The sequence below is a fragment of the Pyrus communis genome, chromosome 15, assembly GCF_041283825.1.
Source record: "Pyrus communis isolate YQ-2024b chromosome 15, ASM4128382v1, whole genome shotgun sequence".
NCBI classification, from domain to species: domain Eukaryota; kingdom Viridiplantae; phylum Streptophyta; class Magnoliopsida; order Rosales; family Rosaceae; genus Pyrus; species Pyrus communis.
In genome coordinates, this window is record NC_142579.1 from 19,210,396 (window position 1) to 19,228,896 (window position 18,501).

Genomic DNA, 18,501 nt, shown 5'->3' on the forward strand with positions numbered 1-18,501 from the left:
CCCAAAGGTTGATCCACCAATAGAGGAAACTGAAGAAAATGAAGAGCCTCTGATAGACAAAGCTGGGGAGAAGCTAGAGGTAGACCAAGTTGCGACCCTCATAGAATCTTTCTTTATCCAACAACTGCAAGAGATGATCACAAGCACGACTAAGGCTCAATATGAAGGAAGCTCACATGATTCCCCGCTGTACTCAAAGCCATACTCTAAAAGGATTGAAGCCTTGAGGATGCCAAGGGGTTATCAACCACCCAAATTCATGCAATTCGATGGAAAGGGCAATCATAAACAACATATTGCCCATTTCATTGAAACCTACAACAATGCTAGGACGGAGGGAGACTACCTCGTCAAGCAGTTTGTACACTCACTAAAAGGTAATGCCTTTGACTGGTACACTGACCTTGAGCCTGAGTCTATCAACAGCTAGGACCAGCTTGAAATGGAATTCCTTAACCTTTTCTACAACACTCATCACACCGTAAGCATGCTGGAGCTAAAAAATACAAAATAGTGGAAGCATGAACCTGTCGTTGACTACATCAATAGGTGGTGTTCATTAAGTCTGGATTGCAAAGATTGGCTTTTTGAAACCTTCGCCATTGAGATGTGTGTTCAAGGCATGCACTGGGGGCTACATTACATCCTCCAAGGCATAAAACCAAGAACTTTTGAAGAATTGGCAACTTGATCCCATGATATGGAGTTGAGTATTGCCAATCATGGGAAGAAAGAGCCAATCACTGACTTAAAAAAGGATAAGGTGTTCGCTCCAAATGTAGACAAGACTGGGAAAAAGCTCGCCAAAAAAGCTTTTGCTGTCCATACTACCCCCATCAAGACCTCCGCCGCGCCCATCAAGATCTTCTCTAAAAGCAAAATAAAGGATATGAAATGTGAGCCTTCTCACACCCAAGATAGGTGCAAAAACACCTTGAAGGAACTAGAGCAGGAGACGTACCTTTTCCTGACTCTAACGTGGTTGCAATGCTAGACGACTTGCTGGAAAAAAAAAGATAATTAATCTACATGAATGCAAGCGCCTCGAAGAGATGAATCGCGTTAACTATCCTAGGTACTGCAAGTATCATCATATTGTGAGTCATCCTGTTGGTAAGTGTTTCATCCTCAATGAGCTTATCATGAAGCTAGCATAACAAGGACAAATTAAACTTGACCTAGAAGACAAGGTCGAAACACACATTACCACGATTGTGTTCGGATCCTTCGATCTCGTGTCTCTTCAAGTGACGCATGACCGTTTTTGTCCATGCTCAAGCCACATGACACCTTCTGTACAATCATCATTGGGGGCAAGTGACCAAAATGTGCATACCGATGATGAAAAATGATGGACATTAGTAACTACAAAAGGACAATAAAGCCAAGACCACAAGTCACAAGGCCAAAGGTGGAACAATGGAGAAAGCACCGCCGCCGCCACAACAGTAAAAAACCCAAAACAAACGTAAGTGCTACTAAGCCAACGTATGTTGAGGAACCTATAGAGCAAAAGCCACACATTCATGTCTTCTTGCACGAGTACTTCCTGAAGGACTTCTTCCAACAATGCATTACCGTTGCCTGTCACATGGTTGAAGTAGAGATAGAAGAGCCTTCAAAAGGAAAAGCTATCGCAATCGAGGAAGAAAAAACCCTTACGCCCAAATAAGGCCTGCCAACATACTTTAGCATCGAGGAAGCACTATTATTGCCCAAGGAGATACGAAAAGCACCAATAGCTTTGTGATGCACTCGACGAAATGAGGTTTGAAGCTCAACAACACTTGGAATGCTACCAAGCACGGTTATCCAAGACATTCAATAAAAAGGTTCGCCCAAGTTCTTTCCAAACTAGAGATCTTGTCTTGGCATTACGAAGGCCTATCATCACAACTCACAAGACAAAAAACAAGTTCACATCAAAGTGGGTTGGACCTTACGTAATACAAGAGGTCTACACCAATGGTGCCTACTTAATCATGGCGAAAGACGGCTTGAAGATCAGCTCCATCAATGGAAGATTCTTGAAGCGTTACTACCCCTAAACTAAACACTGAATGTTTCTCGACTGCACAAGCTAAAATTGCAACACAGCACCAAATGCTCATCGCCTGCATGAGCTAAAATTGCAACATGACACCAAATGATCCTTGCCTGCATGAGCCTAAACTGCATGCGACACAATGCTCCTTGTTTGCACAAGTTTAAAAGGTGACACTCGACACTCCTTGTTCGCACAAGTTTAAGAGGCGACACCTAATGCTCCTTGTTCACATGAGCTTAAAAGGTGACACCCAACGCTCATGGCCCGCAAGAGCAAAAACTATGTACGACAAAACAGAAAAAAGAAATTCAAAATCACCATCAAAACAGTCAAAACCAACAAAAGCAATCCTCGACTATTTCGATGAGAAAATTCCTCCATGCTAGGAACAACCTCTTCTTAAAACTTAACCTGGATCGGTAAACCTCCTATCTTATGGAGATTCCAAAGTGAAATTGACATCTCCCCTTGTGTTGTATGAAGTGTGTTGGTCATTGAACACCAATGCTCGAAAAATGCACGAAGGATGGAAGGATGGCGATCATAACTAAACAAAGATGCGTATATAGCGTGATAAAGGCCAACATTAGTAAGTACATCTTTAGATTAGCTTAAGACATCTTCAAGCCATTCCCAATAAAACTCAACAAAGACGGCTTCTCCAGTAGTAGACAAGATACCATTCCAAGTCATAGCTTACGGATGCGATCACTAAACAGCTCAAACGAAGCCAGTGAATTGTCACGAACATGGTGCGAAAGATTCAAGATAAGAATCCTCGACGTACATGCCTTCTTCATTGTATTTGGTCGACCAAAATATATCACCTCCTAAGATACTTCTGAAAACCACGACTTGATATGCATTGAGTTGTCTATTGCGAAAAAACAAGAGGCTCAGTCAACGACGCACAAACTTATGAGTGACATTCCTTCGCTAGAATAATGATGATATTGCTTTTAAAGCACTTGAAAATACCATGGCTGCAACGAAAAAAAAAAAACAGCATAAGCATAAGAGTGGGGTGACAAGAAGAAAAAATTTGCTTCACTAAAGCAAAAGATGAGAGACAAACCTCGTGAGCATTGAAGGATGACGATGACAAAGTCACAACGACGAAAAGAAATTAGCCACAAAGCTTGAGTAGCATAGCAAAAAGGGCAGCTACAAGACGATCCTTCAAAGCACGCTACAGTAGCAAAGAAACCAAAATGTTACGCAATCGCATTATACAACCCTGCAGCGATTACTCAAGCAATTTCTTGCACTGCACGGTAACGTCACCACTGAGGGAAACTGCGATCAAAAGGCACTACACATCGTAACCTCGCTGCAGTCTTTTGCACATCACCACACGGTAAAAAGTGACGCACTGCAACAAGCTTTAAATAGCTACAAACTCACGGCAGCAAGCAGCACACACGACAATGAATTATGAAAAAATAAACACCCAATTGTCCTATAAATAAGGGTCAATTGCCTCCTAATGCTATAGGGAAAATACATACCAAATAGCAAAAGGAAAATCAAAACAAGGAATCGCATTCCAGTTGTAATAAGGAAGCAAATTCCAAGCAAAAAAAGGGTAAGGTGATACATGGCAATAGGGAAAAAATGTTATTTTTTTGTCAACAAAATCAGCAAAGAAAAGAAAAGGAAAAAAAAAAAAAAAAAAAGGAAAGGGCTTCAAAATTTCCAAAACATCAAAGGAAAGTACCTTTCCTTGCCAAAATACAAAAGGCAATCCCTCCAAAGCAAGGACAAGCCTTTAAGTTTCCCAAACCAAAAGGGAAACACTCCCTTGGCTGAAAAAATGGAAAGGGAAAGGGAAGAGAATATGCAAATTCTACTTACCCAAGGACAAGCATTATATCTTTCCAAAACCTTGAAGGAAATCACCAAAACTTTGCAACACTTTGAAGGAAATCACCCTCATTACCAAAATTGAAGGAGATTTGTACCCAAGGAAAAAGCATTTTTCTCACACCCACAAGGAAAAAAATCCAAGCCTCAAAATACACCAAATGTATTTTGTCAAAATTATGGAAAATCAATATGCACAATAAGTATGTGCCAATTTATCCATTTTCAAAATTTTCATTCAAGATCAAGCCTCTACGGCCCTCGAAGAAAATTTCCATTTCATTCAAGATTAAGCCTTTAGGACCCTTGAAGAAAATTTTCATTTCATTCGAGACCAAGCCTCAACGGTCCTTGACAAAATTCATCATCTCAATTCAAGAAATACTCCTCAACGGCCCTTGACAAAATTCATCATCTCAATTCAAGAAATACGCCTCTACAACCCTTGAAGAAGCAAACTAATTCAATATCAAGTCTTGACAACCCTTGAGTTAGAACATTCACATTGCAGGACTTCAAAACACATTTCCTACATGTGACAAGAACGCGCCTTGAAGTGGGGGCATTTGTAGACATGTAAATTTCATTGCATGCAAATGATGCATCATAAAACTCCACGTGGCATATGACTCATCACAAATGGACGAGTCATCAATGATATGTGGCACAAATCAAGCAAAGGAAGCTCAAAAGCATTCCAAAATTCGGCCAAAAGGGGGAAATATCCCTTAAAATCGGCAATGGGTCCAAATTGTTCCCAAAATCGAAAAGAAAGCTAAAGCATCTTCACAAAACAAGCAAAAATTGAAGATTGCTCACAAAATAGGTAAGAAAGCCCTATAGATTTCGGCCAAGCGAGGGAAAGTGGCTGAAATTAAGACACAATACATGCCTAAATTCTCCCATGGACAAATCAAGACACAAATCAAAGCCAAATCCATCCAAAGGCAAGCTTTGAGAAATCTATAAATACAAGGTCCCTTGACAAGCATAAAGGTCGACAATTTCTACATCAAAGGGCCAAAATTCTCACAAAAGGAGAACCTTTGCCAAATCTTTGAAGACTAATACGCTACCAAAGCTCTATTTGAAGAACGCACAACCAAAGCCGAAGCTTTCTTTTGACCAAAGCCGAAGCATTCCCTTGATGAATCTACAAGCACTTGTGCCGATTCTTTCAAGACTTTGTTACAAGCTCAAAACCTGTAACGATGTTCAATTCAAGATCAAGTAGTCAAGACCCTTGAATCAACAAAATCCCACATCAACATCACCTTTGTTGTAGGTCATACACAAACCTAGAGGTGAAGACTATCCACACATTGTTTTAAGCTCAAAACTTGAAGCAACCATTCAATTGTTCATCCGAGATCAAGTCATCGCGACCCTTGGATTAACAAACTACACATCGACATCAAATTTGAAGACTGAATGAGAGGAAAATTGTAAACAGAGATTGTAACCCTACAAATTCATCAATACAAATCTACTTTGTACATGTTTTCTCGTTTCATTCGTTATAGGAATTTTCTTGTTTACAGGATTATTAGACATAGTAAATTTATTAGCTAGTAGATGCTAACAATACACAAGTAGACGTTTGTGTACACACACATGCATGTACTTGCACTAGTAGATGCTAGTAATCTATTGCAGTTTCTTAGGTATGATTTCTAATGTGTGACTGGCATGCATTTCTCAACTATATATTGTAGTAGATACTGGTATGGAGCTGTAAACTATACGAGTTTTCTAAAATCGGAATTAGTGCTTTCAAAAGAATTTAATTAGATAAATGATTATGATCCACTCACATTTTGTTTTTAGCTCCTCAGGACCTAGTGAGGCAAAAGTGGTAGTAACGACGACGAGTGGGCTTGGCAGTAGTGCATTCCTCCTATGAGGTAGGGTGATTCTACTTCTGTCTTTTATTTATCTAGTTGTAATAAATCATAGCCAAACTTTCGGTTATGCTTGCATAACGCATATTGTTGTCGTTGCATGTACTAATGCTATGCTTTGAACATGATGTGACCCCAAATGGGAAGGTTGTTGTAGTCAACTTTTCATGCATGATAATTTAGTTGTTTATAATTATTATTTATAGCTTCGTCACCATTTTGATGATGGCCAACGCATCTCCACCTTTAGTTTGAGGGTTATCGGAATCAAAGTGTGTTACTCTAGTCCTTTTCACTTTTACAAACCTCATGTGTCAAATTTTACACAAAAAACGGAGACATTTAATAGTTTTGGTTTTTCATGTGAAAAATAACACATGGCAATTTGCTTTTGTCAAAGGAAAAATGCAAAAGTTGCTTCCAGTCTCATCTAAAAATAGGGACCATTCGTGATAAAATCCCAACTACCAAATTTGTTACTGCAACAGTCTCCAATTTGTTTCATGTATCGACGTTTCATTTCCAGGTAGTGGCATTTTTGAGAATCTCCGAAAAGGTGATCCCTTTTCATTTCCATGTAAACCCAACAAAATATCCCCGGTTGCAACACTTGGCTCTTTCTCTCTCCTCTCTCTCTCTCTCTGTCTGTGCTCGAAAGAAGATCTATCTTTTTATTTCTGTGATCAGAGATGAATTGTCTCCAGAATCTCACAGGGTCTGTCATCCATTTCCTACGCATATATTCCGTAAACATTCACCAATTTTCTTTACCAATTAATTGATCTTTTTTTCTTTTCCTTCTCTTTTTTTTTCCCTTCAAATTTCAGATCCTCTGTTTTGCCTCTCCGGAGCTTCAGAAGCAATCCCACGGGGAGGCCTTCCTTCTCTATCGCAACTCTGGTATGCTCATCCTTCTCCATTACGTATAATCTGCGTATGCATGCGTGGTGTGAAATTTTTTGCAGATTTTATGAACTTCTCTCGCTCAAATGCAGGGAACGATGAGCTGCATCGATCTACCCAGAAGCATGGCTGTGAAGGTAGATTAAGATTTTTGAAAAGTTGTGTGATATTTTCATGTTTGGATCTTATAGTCGTGTTTTTTACTCTATTGGCTTGGTTTCTTTTTTGGGTAATTTGTTTTTTCTCGTGTTAATGAAAGTTTGAGTATGGGAGATGGAGGTAGACTAATAGTTATGTATGTATTTTAAGTCAATGGTAATTGAGATTACTTCAGCTGTATCATTTTCCGAATTCGGAAATAAGTGTAGTTAACAGCCTGGTGTTACTGGTTTAAGCTGCTAAAGTAAGTGGTGAATTGTTATGGTTTAGGAGAAGTAGATAATGGACTCATGGTCGATGCGCTATGAAATTAACCCGCATACGGTTTAAGCGTTTGCACCAAAATTTGTACCTCCAAGTTATGGCTGTAATACATGATCGGGTATGAAGTATGTGCATTACTAAACATCAACAGGGGGAAGCCATAGACACCGTTCATTTGACATAATATCATTTGTCTGTGATGGCCCAATTATGTTAAGTAGTTTCTGTGGATCTGTGTATGTTTTTGTAGAGTAATTGGGATGAGCAGTATGCATGCCTTAATTCGATTAGTTGTTCAATTTTTGAGACGTGTTGTCTTGTATCTGTCGTCGATCATGCTACTTGGTGTGACTCTGTAGGCAATTTCTGGTTCCACCTCTAGTGCTGAGACGAGTGGTGCTCAAGCAAAAGAGGAAAAGTCTGAGATATATAGTAATAACATGACAGAAGCCATGGGTGCTGGTAAGTTAAATGCTTAAAATTTTAATAGGCATGGCTCGATATACTGAGAAACGAGATATGAAAATGTAAGATTTTTGAGTGTTGGCAATATGGATTAGAGGGTGTGCAGTGTTTAAAATTTAGATTGATTTCTTCCAATGGTAAATTTTTATTGTTACTTTGTTTTTGTCATTGTAGTTAACAATTTCTCATATAATCTTGATGCAGTCTTGACCTATAGGCATGAGCTAGGTATGAACTACAACTTCATACGTCCAGATCTGATTGTGGGGTCTTGCCTACAGGTGATCCTTTTTTTTTATAACTGGCCATATGAACAACTTTTATCCATTGTTAAAGCTTCCTAGTCTGAGTATTTTTATTTTACTTTTAACCAGACACCTAAAGATGTTGACAAACTCCGAAGCATCGGCGTGAAGACCATTTTTTGCTTGCAACAAGATTCAGATTTGGAGTATCCTGAATATGTTGTCTTCAAAGTTTTCTTTTGACATATAGAACTCATTACTGGAAAAAAGCATATTCACGTGGTTCACTTCATTAGGCATGAGGTAATATGTGTAATGTGTTTTCCATTTGGGGCAACTGTGACAATATAAGTTTAGTTAGAAGAAAATTAAACTATAATTTCCTTAATTAGAACCTCCAGATATTTTAGTGTTGACATCGGTGCCATTCGAGAGTATGCCAACACATTTGATGACATTGAACACTTGCGTGCTGAAATAAGGTTCGTTATTTGAAAAATTATTGGTGTTTCTCTTATTCTCGTTCATTTTCTAGAATGAATTTCTGAAGCAGTTAACTTCAGTTTCTATTTCCCAATTCTGTGACAATTATTTGGAATGATCTTTTTTGTTGTTGCTCTGTTTGGAGAACAATATCAATAACCAGCTTATAAACTTTCACTTACAGGTTTTTATTTCCATTACATACATGCACATTAGGACACATGACACATTCATATATAGTTGCTTCATATATGCAGCCTGCTAATGTCTGATGTTGCAGGGACTTTGATTCATATGATCTCCGTCTCCGGCTTCCTGTTGTTGTTAGCAAATTATATAAAGCCATAAATCGAAATGGAGGTGTCACTTATGTGCATTGCACTGCTGGACTTGGAAGAGCTCCTGCAGCTGCGGTATGTTGTTAATGGTGTATTTGAAACAATGTTTTAAAAGGCTCGCCTTAGGGCGCGCCTAGGCGTCCTTTGAGACTGGGTGTGAGGGTTGTCGCCTCTATTTTGAGGGTGTGAGCGGAGGGCGTCGCCGGAGCTGCCTAGGCGCTCCTCAGGGATTTTTTTTTTTTTTTTTTTTTTTTTTTTTTTTTTTTTGTTTGTAACTCCCAAACCCAAATTTTGGGTAGGTTTTAACTGCCTCATACCTCTTCCTTGCACTATCGTCTCTCTGCCTTTTTTTTCTGATTTTTATTTTTTTATATATTGGATGTGTGTGCTGTGTGTGTGCATTGTTATATGTGTGCTCATTGTGCTTTTCATCCTCTATTATATATATATATATATATATATGTGTGTGTGTGTGTGTATATAATATATGTATATATATGTGTGTATATATTTATAATATATGTGTGTGCTCAGCGTAATTATTGATTAATAATCTTCTTTTTTTAATATAATATATGTGTACGCTTAGTGTATATATTAAAAAATTTAGGTCCCGTGAGGCTTTGCCTCACGCCTAGGCTGGGCTATCCCTTGGACGCCTCGCCCACGCCTCACACTTTTAATACATTGTTTTGAAAGTAATGTTATTCTTCCCAATGTTTGCGCAAAATAGCAAACACCTTATGGAACTAATGGATTAAACCATTCACATGGAAGCCCACCCACCTACTTATCAATTTATATTACTTACATAAATTAGTGTTGTTTGTGCTTTTGGCGTCAATGGCATGTATATTTTCATCCATCAACATTTGTGTTTGTGTTTAGTACTTTGAGACTTCTTCCTCTTTTATTTTTCAGCCAGAATTAATGCTTAGTTCAATATAAATTCAAATTAATCTGTTTGACGTCCAAGGTATACTTTTAGAAAATTGACCAGGGAAAATGAACAAGGGGAAAAGGTTTTAGTAAATTAACATAAAATGGGGAATATTTTTGGTCAAAGCCAAAACATACGTTTAGTAGATTATGTAGAAGGGAAAGCACATACTGTCTGTATAAGGACAAAATGTGGGAGTATAAATGCAAAACACTGATATTTGACAAGCTGATTCCTGTATTGTAGTGAACCCATGTGACATGTGTTTTCCGTGTGGGGTCTCATATTTCCCTTCAGCTAAAAATTTTGTTTTTTCTTTTAGACCATCCGCAGACCTTGCAGTTTCTTGAGCCCTCTTGACAGACTGCTTCCAATCCTGTTCAGAAATCTATAAAGTGAATACGAAATAAGCTGACTTTCTTGCCCAATGGACAATGATTGGTTTTATTTCAGAAGGCTTGGTGAAATGCTAATGTACTCGGTTAAGAATTTAGTAAAATTTATTAGAAAATCATTTAAGTCATATGAAGCCTGCAGTGATAGACGGGCATACACAAGTAAATGCATATCCAAATAGTCTTCGATGTGAGAAAAAACAGTGAGAACTGTTGAGAAGGCTCCCGTTAGTCGTAACATCAAATTGTTTTTAACTTCCAGGCAGTGACTCTCATTTCATATACTTGTTGGATTGTCTATTACACAGATCAGTGTGGTGTGTCAGTTATTTCGTTTTAACACTGTTCCTGAATGTTGTTATGGTGGCAGTTGGCTTACATGTTCTGGGTACAGGGATACAAACTTACAGATGCTGTCAATTTACTGCTGGTAACTATTTCTTTGACATATTCCGATGGTTAATTTATCAATATTCAATACAACATATCTTGTTGGTAAAGAGTTCCTGTACATTTTATTTATTGAAAATGAAAGTTCCAAGTTATTTCTCAAAAGTAGAAAAAAAAAATGCCAGGAGAACCTTGAACTTGAAGCTTATTTCGTATGAAAGGAGATTGTTCTAACATAAAACCAGTCATTGATATTGGACAAGTTTTGGATTCACGAAACTATGACAGGACAACCTTGAATATGAATCTTTAAAACCACTCATGAATTTTATGCAGTTGTAAGACATTGCTATTTTCTGAAGAAAAAAGTTTCAGAAAGTTCGAATCAGTGATATGATAGCTAATTTGAGCAAATGGGAAAGTGGGCAACTGTACTGCATAAATTAATGTGGAACTTCATAACGTCTCAGAAGTATCTGTTTTCTGGATTTAATGCAGAGCAAACGTTCGTGCTTCCCAAAACTGGATGCTATAAAAAATGCTACCGCAGATATTGTGAGTCTATTTTTTTTTTTTTTAATGTCATTTCATATATAATTGCGCAAGTTGTCTTCCAGTTTTTCAAGTTTATCAATTTTCAACTTGAAAATATGATGATATAGTAAGAAGTTTCAGGGTGCATGTTGTTACTTCATTCAAGTGCATGGTGACTCTCTCTTTAATAGAAAGTTTTGACCAATATTCACCAACAACACAGTAATACATCCATTCTTTTACAAGCCATTACATTCCTTAACAAAAATATCTTCCCAAAATTGCCAGGTGGTAAATGCTTGCTGGTGATTGTTTTAAACTTTTAATTTATGGGAACTTTAACGAAAAGCTCCCGGTACTGTTCACTTTAATGAAAAACCACATTTTTACACTAAAAAGCCAATCCTGGTACTATTCACTTTACCCTTTATTTTGTCCTTATCGTTAAAACTCAAAGTTTTCATGCTCTTTTCATTAGTTTTCCTTTTAATTTATTGATGTTTGAATTCATTAGTAATCTAAATTATTGTAGGGTGGTTATTTTCCCTTTCTTCTTTTGTTTTACTGAAATTTGCTCCAACCACCTGAACTTCCAGGGTGTGCATATGCTTGCCACCCAAAGAAATATTTTTAACAATTAGCACCTAGGCTTAGATTTGGTGCCTAATTTACCACCTCCATCTATTTCTGAAATAAAGTTCATTTGATCTGATATCTGTCTTATTTTATTATATAAATATGAAGTTATTAAAAACTCATATGTCACATATCTTCTCATCATAAAGCTTACAGGCATGACAAAAAGGGTTGTCACATTGACTTGGGGAGGTGATAATTGCTCTACAGTGGAAATCTCAGGACTTGATATTGGATGGGGTCAGGTAATAACCTTTTTCAACCTTAGCAGCAGACTTAATGTTTGATATAGCTTCAAACTGTGATTTTAATGTATAGTGCATGCTATCTCTAAATGCGTAGTATGGTATGGAAGGTTTTGATCAATGAGGATTGACTCTTGGGTATTACTTCCCAATGCTCGTTTTTCATATTAATGTGATAGAGATGATGGGGAAGATTAGTCTTGTAAGAAACGTGGATGTATATAATCATGTACAAGAGATGCTTGCACCTTAAGAAAACATGTCGTTCTCTTCATGACCAAGCAGCGAGTAGAGTTGCCACATACATATTGTTCAAAGGAGATTTTGCATATCTTAGTAAAGTACTTGAATGATAGCTGTCTGGCCTATTTGTAAAGACAAGGTCCTAGTAGCGGCTAATTAGATGGGATATACAGATGTCACTTGTAAACTCATTGCTGGTCACTAAAACATAAATTATGTCATTGTGGTGCAACCTATGACAAGCAGTGCATTAGATTGATTGTTTCTGTGCCATGGAGTTCAAATTTCATCAGAACAGAACTGCTGTTGACTTGAATAGTGCTGTGAAAAATAGTTGCTTCTTCTTTGGGTAATGGCCAAGAAGTTTTCCATTTGCATTTCTTGTTTATGGTGGACAAGTGAAACATAATGTTTTTGAATGCTTAAGATATTGTAATTTCAAACTGTTGGAAATTCGGTGATAAATGTTTTCTTTTCAATCTATGATTTACTCTTGTGATGCTTGTCCAGAGGATTCCTTTAGAGTTTAATAAGGAACAGGGTTCGTGGATTCTCAGCAGGGAATTGCCGGTGAGCATTTTTTTGAATCAAAAGTTTGCTTATGTTTGGTCTTTCAGGTTCAACATGGGTTTTTCATAACACATTGAATGTTGCATTCATCGACCAGCTTATTAAAATAAACTCATGCTTTACAGGAAGGACAATATGAATATAAATACGTCATTGATGGTGGGTGGACGCACAATAAGCACGAGCCTTTCACCTCTCCCAACAAGGATGGCCATGTCAACAATTATGTTCATGTAAGGTTCAGCTTTGAGTCTGTACTTCGTAAATATTGAAGAACATAAAAGGAAGATATCCTAGCGGATAGGGTGTTGGGTTTCTACTCATGCGTCCTGGGTTCGAAACTCCCCCCTTCCCTAAACTATTGTAATAGTTTTGAACCCTCCCCCTACCCTTAATAATAATAAAATAAAATAAATAAAAATAAAAGGAAGATATAAATATATGTTCTTTTATAAGAAAATCTTGAGGTTCTTTTGTTATCGTGGGCAAGAATAAAACAGTAAAATCTTGAGATATAATGCCCGTCAGGGCTTTGTTTTTGGAAAATTTTGTTTGTGCATAAGTTTTAGTCTTAAGGAGGCAATGTGACCACTGGACATAAAAAACTTTCCGGATATCTTCTCTCTTTGTGAAAAAAATGCCAGATATGTTTCAGGGAAATTGGAAAGGAAGTTATAAATTTGCTGCATACTTTGTGGGAATAGGAACCTTTGATCTCATGGTTAACGGATTCTAATTGTCCAGATCGCACCATATTTCTTCTCATTGGCTGAGCTTCTCTTGCAGGTTGTTGAGGACGACCCTAACAGTGAAAGTGCGGCCATACGGAAGAGGTTGACTGGTGATGATCCTCATCTTACAACCGGGGAACGACTGAAAATAAGACAGTTTCTCGAATCTTGTCCCAGTGATGAGTGAATTACAAAAGGGCAATACAAGTGTTCTAGCATGTAAAGTAGTAACTGTACGAGTTCCCTAACATCACATGTTAACATATATGAAATAAATGTGGTATAGTATAGTTAATGATCAATAAATTAAATTCATATTCCAGCAACAATTTCATAATAGAAAGGAGAAGAATTTTAAGTGACTGACCTGATTTATGAGTGGAGATTGGAAACAGCTGATCAATGTTGTAGAGATCTTTGCAGGAGGATGAACATAGGAAAGCTGTGTTTGATTGTCGCAGAGGTAAGTCCTGCTCAACTTGAATTTTCCGCTGCCTTCGCTTCATGATTATTGGTTCAAGTAGATTCGATTTGATGCGAGTTTGTCGAGAGATTTATGATAATTGAATACTTGCTACTTGCACAAAATTCTACTTATTTGTTTGATCCGTAAACACGAAACTTAGCTACTGGAGGGTTCAAGACTTGTAGAGACGATGATAGGATGCGTTCTGCAGAGGTTATTAGAGATTGTGGAATTCTCGGGGTTACTGCAAGTGACCGATTATTAGTAGTGAGCTTGTTTTATTGAATTATTTTCTGTTGTTTTTTTGAATTATAATTTATAATGTAGCTTAAGTATGAAGTATTTGGGCTCATGAGTCTAACTTTCAGTCTGGTGTTAGACAAAGTGATCTAACATTTGGACGCATTTGAGAAACTGAATACGTTTATTATTAATGTCCGGCTAAAGTATAAAGGGTTGAAATTCTATTTTCTGCCAACTTATTGACAAGATTAATTGTTTTGAATGCAAAAAATCATCTTGAGGGGTTTTAACTTTAAATTTTGAGCCTCATCTTGGTTAATATTGCTTTCAAAGGTCATTCCATACCTAAGCAATGTCATACTGTTTAGTCTTTCTGACCAAAACGGTTCTTGAGATTAACATAAATCCCTTATTTTGATCCTAAAAATGAAAATCGATAGAAGTAGATGTTGATTTTGCCCATCGTAAATCATTTTGGTTCTTCTATGCAAAGTTGTCAATGTTCTTGTTAAACTGTCACATGAACAATCACGTGAAAATGAGGAGTTATACAAATCTCAAATTATTTTAGCAAAAAAAAAACCTACTTCCGTATAATTTAGTGGTACGCATTTTATTGTATTTCAAAAATGAAGATGACATTTTACCATAGTGATGGAAAGTAATCATGCATATGCACTCCGATGCGGAATTAATCCCGACCGATTCTTCTCTCTTAACAACTAACAGGTTAATCTATTAATGTCATTGTTGTTCGTAAAAAAGAATTTTATTCGTTTAAATGGTGACTTGATAACAAAATGACAGGAGGTAATGTTGTATAAATTTAGAGACTAAAGAGAGAAATATGGAGAGAGGAGAGAAGGGCTTGAATAGTAGATAATTTCTCATGCCTTGTGATTTTATTTATACCACTAGGTCCATCTCCAACTTTTAGGTTAAAATTTAAAATTTAACCCAAAAAATTTAGGTTTTAACCAAGAAATAGTTTTTATACTTTAACCCTTCCAGTAAGGGTGGACATAAAAATTTTGGAACCACAAAATCGAATCGAACAAACTGTAAAAAATCGTGTTGACCAAAAAAAGTCAATCTAGGTTCAAGAATCTGATCGAACTGTACATAACGGTTCTGGTTTTTAGGTTGGTAGAACTGTTTAGAACCGAACCGAATCGTGAATATAAATAATTAATTAAATTTAATAGTTGTATACAAGTGTCACTAAATGAGTGGTGAAAACCAAACTGGTTTCACTTAGTGCAACTGCATGGGAGCATTTCTCAATTAGTTTTTCATTTGCATGGTTCACCTATTGAGATAAGGCACATATTCGAAAAAATGAGGTCATTTTCTCTCATAGATCTCCAAATTTGACATTCAGGTTTTGATTTCCTTTTTTTTTTTTTTTTTTTTTTTTTAAACATAGAATGGTCTTAAGGTGTTCAGTTACATCCTACTTTTTTACTTTCCCATTTTCCTGGGCCTTTTTAATCTCTTGATAAGTACCTTTTGGGCTTGAATTATTGAATTCGTACTAACATTATTGCTGCATATTAAATGTATTTGTACGTGTGGATGTATATTTGTAGTATGAATGTATATGTACATTTGAATTGTGTTTCTTTTTGTTTGCTTGGTGTTAAGGACATTTGCATTTTGATTTAGTATTTGAAAAGGATATGTTTTGTTGTAACTTTGTATAACCATTTTAGAAGTCGTATTTGAATGCAAGTATGCAAAAAACAAGAAAAAATTAGGGTAAATGACAAAAAACTACCTCAACTATTGGTCTCACAACACTATCATACCTCATCTTTTTAAATTGACAATGTTATACCTCATCTTTAGAATTTGGTCCAATGTTATACCTTCTGTTACTTGGCCATAAATTTTTCAGTTAAATGCTGACGTGGATTGACTCATGGTCCACTTTCTATTAAAAAATTAATAAAATATTATTAAAAACTAAAAAAATTTATTTAATATTTTTTAAATATTAAAATAATACAGAAAAGTTTAAAAATAAAAAATAAAAATAAAAACTCTCAGTTTGTCCCTTTTCCCTCTCTCTCTCTTCTCCCCCTTCATCTTCTTCCCCATACCTGCTTAATCTTCAACAAAAAAAAAAAAAGAATTTGAAAACCCATCAACCCCCCCGAAACCCCATACCTAAACCCCCGCGCGCCTAGATCCTGTCACACCCCCCAAAAATATCATCACCACACCAACCACCTCCCCTCCCAAAACCCCGATCCCTCCCACACCTGCAACCCAAATTCCGATCCACCCCCCCAACCCAACCTGTAGAAGAAAAAGAAGGAAAAAGGAAAAACCATATTTTTACACTAAAAGCTCACAGTACTGTTCACTTTAACGAAAAACCATATTTTTACACTAAAAAGTCAATCCTGGTACTATTCATTTTACCCTTTATTTTGTGTTTATCATTAAAATTCAAAGTTTTCAAGCCCTTTTCATTAGTTTTTCATATATATTTTTTATCGTTGGATTTGATCATATTAGATCTTAGCCAGTTGATTCAATGTATTTATAAATATAAAACAAAAAAAAAATATAGATATATGGTGGATCCAGCCCACTAACCTAGGGGAAATTCTGGCCTAAATCTGCCCCAAAAATGAGTTTTAGGTTAAAACTCATATTTTGCTCAAGGTTGGAGTAAGTTGGGGTAGGTTTAGGTTGTTTAGAATCTAAAATTTGAGTTTTACTCCAATTGTTGGAGTTGGTCTAAGGGAAGATAAAAACTTACTCTCCAAATAATACAAACACTAACAGGAAAAGTTTAAGGAAAATGTTATTAGCACTCCAAAAATCTCATTCTACACTCCTCACAAGTGTATTTTTCTTTCCAAATATAGAAAGTTTGAAGTGTAGAATGAGATTTTTGGAATGCCAATAATAATTCTCAAGTTTAAAATCTCTTAGAATTCCTACATAATCTCTATTTAAAATTTATACAATTACACGAGTTATAATGCTATCTATAACAGGTAATCAGTTTTATCGAGTTCTGCCATTTTTCTTTTCCTTTTTTAGAAAAGTAGAAAAACATTGGTGGGTATACAATATTCCAATATGGTGCTTATGTCATCCACTTCCTCCTTGTCTTCCTTATCCTCCATGGCGTCTCTTGCTACCTCCACGTGTTCCAAACGCTCACTCGTGAAGGCTATTTTTTAAGGCAAAAGGCCGCAGCGAAGATCCTCACCCGCCTGCGGCTTCACGTATAGAAACCGAGACCTATTTTTGAACAGAGAAGGATGACAATGGGCTTTTCTATGAATCACGGATATGGCAATACGATATGATATGAAACGGTGATACGTAAATTTGTAAAATATAAAATACAGTATGAACACGAAAAAATATATAATAAATATATTTAAAAAACACATTTTAAATAACAATAAAAAATTTTATTCCCAAATTTGAACATTTTAATTCAAACTCTCCAATGAAGCCACTTAAGACAATGGTTTTTTTGGTATTCATTCATCCTCTTTTGTAAGTCGCTGTCATAGGTTTTACTTTCACTAAAGAAGAATTTAAACCAAATCATTGTGTGAGGTTTAGTTATGCCCTCACTCTTTAGTATAAATAATATCGTATGTATGAAAAAAAAAATCTTTTAAAAAAGGTTGGTAGTGGTGCAGGTCCAGTGGGCAATGTGTAGTTTTGTGAGTCTGTTGGGCTTTAGTCCCATTGAAACCCTAAAAAATAATTAAATAAATAAAAGAAGGAATGTGGTATCTTCTTCGGAAGGCCTTCTTCCAACAGACAGCGAGCTGGTTTGATATTGTTGTGTTTTAAAGAAAAACTGCTTCTATTATACTGTGAGAATAAGCTCATTTTTGCTGCTTCACGTTTTCAGCTTTTTTCACCCAAAACAGTGAAAATAAACTATTTTTAAGTGTTTACCAAACACCTTTTTGATAATCGAACCTAAGACATCAAGAAGAATGTCACTAGGCTGTAATACTAAGCGACGGAAAAAAGGAATGAATATGATTCCTAACAATTACTAACACCTAAAGACATTAGGTATGTGGATCCCATCAATTTAGGTACGACATAACTCAAAAATGAAGGTACCCATTAACATAGGAAGATTGTTTATCCGATATACCCTCTCTTTCACATTCTCATTCTTTTTAATCTCTTATTCCTTTATATCCCCGTACCATGTAAGTAAACATAAGTGGATTACTTTTTCCACATGGGGCCATATTTATTTTTGGTTGGGTACAATTAAATTAATCAGTATAATTATAGCATAAGTACAATTAAATTAATCAGTATAATTATAGCCAAAGTACAAGTAAGTGACTCCCAACAATTGTGTCTCAATACCTTGAAACACAAGTTCCAATAAACTCAGCCTACGGAGTACATGTATTGAGCCTTGCTTCCTGAAAACCT

General features: G+C 36.3%; 1 protein-coding gene across 1 annotated transcript; it reads left to right on the top strand.

Annotated features, from left to right (window-relative positions):
- The first annotated feature begins 6,276 nt into the window (after nucleotides 1–6,276).
- LOC137734976 (phosphoglucan phosphatase DSP4, amyloplastic) lies at nucleotides 6,277–13,714 on the top strand. The gene is made up of 14 exons (XM_088685990.1): nucleotides 6,277–6,526; nucleotides 6,639–6,711; nucleotides 6,807–6,851; nucleotides 7,497–7,599; nucleotides 7,807–7,883; nucleotides 7,977–8,053; nucleotides 8,249–8,329; nucleotides 8,611–8,743; nucleotides 10,374–10,433; nucleotides 10,892–10,948; nucleotides 11,713–11,808; nucleotides 12,562–12,621; nucleotides 12,747–12,854; nucleotides 13,408–13,714. The coding sequence occupies exons 1-14, from the start codon at nucleotides 6,501–6,503 to the stop codon at nucleotides 13,537–13,539; spliced, it is 1,128 nt and encodes a 375-aa protein (XP_088542116.1). The 5' UTR covers nucleotides 6,277–6,500; the 3' UTR covers nucleotides 13,540–13,714.
- The last annotated feature ends 4,787 nt before the right edge of the window (nucleotides 13,715–18,501 follow it).

What these genes read in the sequence shown, in the direction of transcription:
- LOC137734976 (XM_088685990.1), top strand. Translation starts at nt 6,501, where the DNA reads ATGAATTGTCTCCAGAATCTCACAGG. An exon ending in TTGTGGGGTCTTGCCTACAG is followed by an intron (nt 7,884 to 7,976) that starts GTGATCCTTTTT and finishes ACTTTTAACCAG; the next exon opens with ACACCTAAAGATGTTGACAA. An exon ending in TTGATATTGGATGGGGTCAG is followed by an intron (nt 11,809 to 12,561) that starts GTAATAACCTTT and finishes ATGCTTGTCCAG; the next exon opens with AGGATTCCTTTAGAGTTTAA.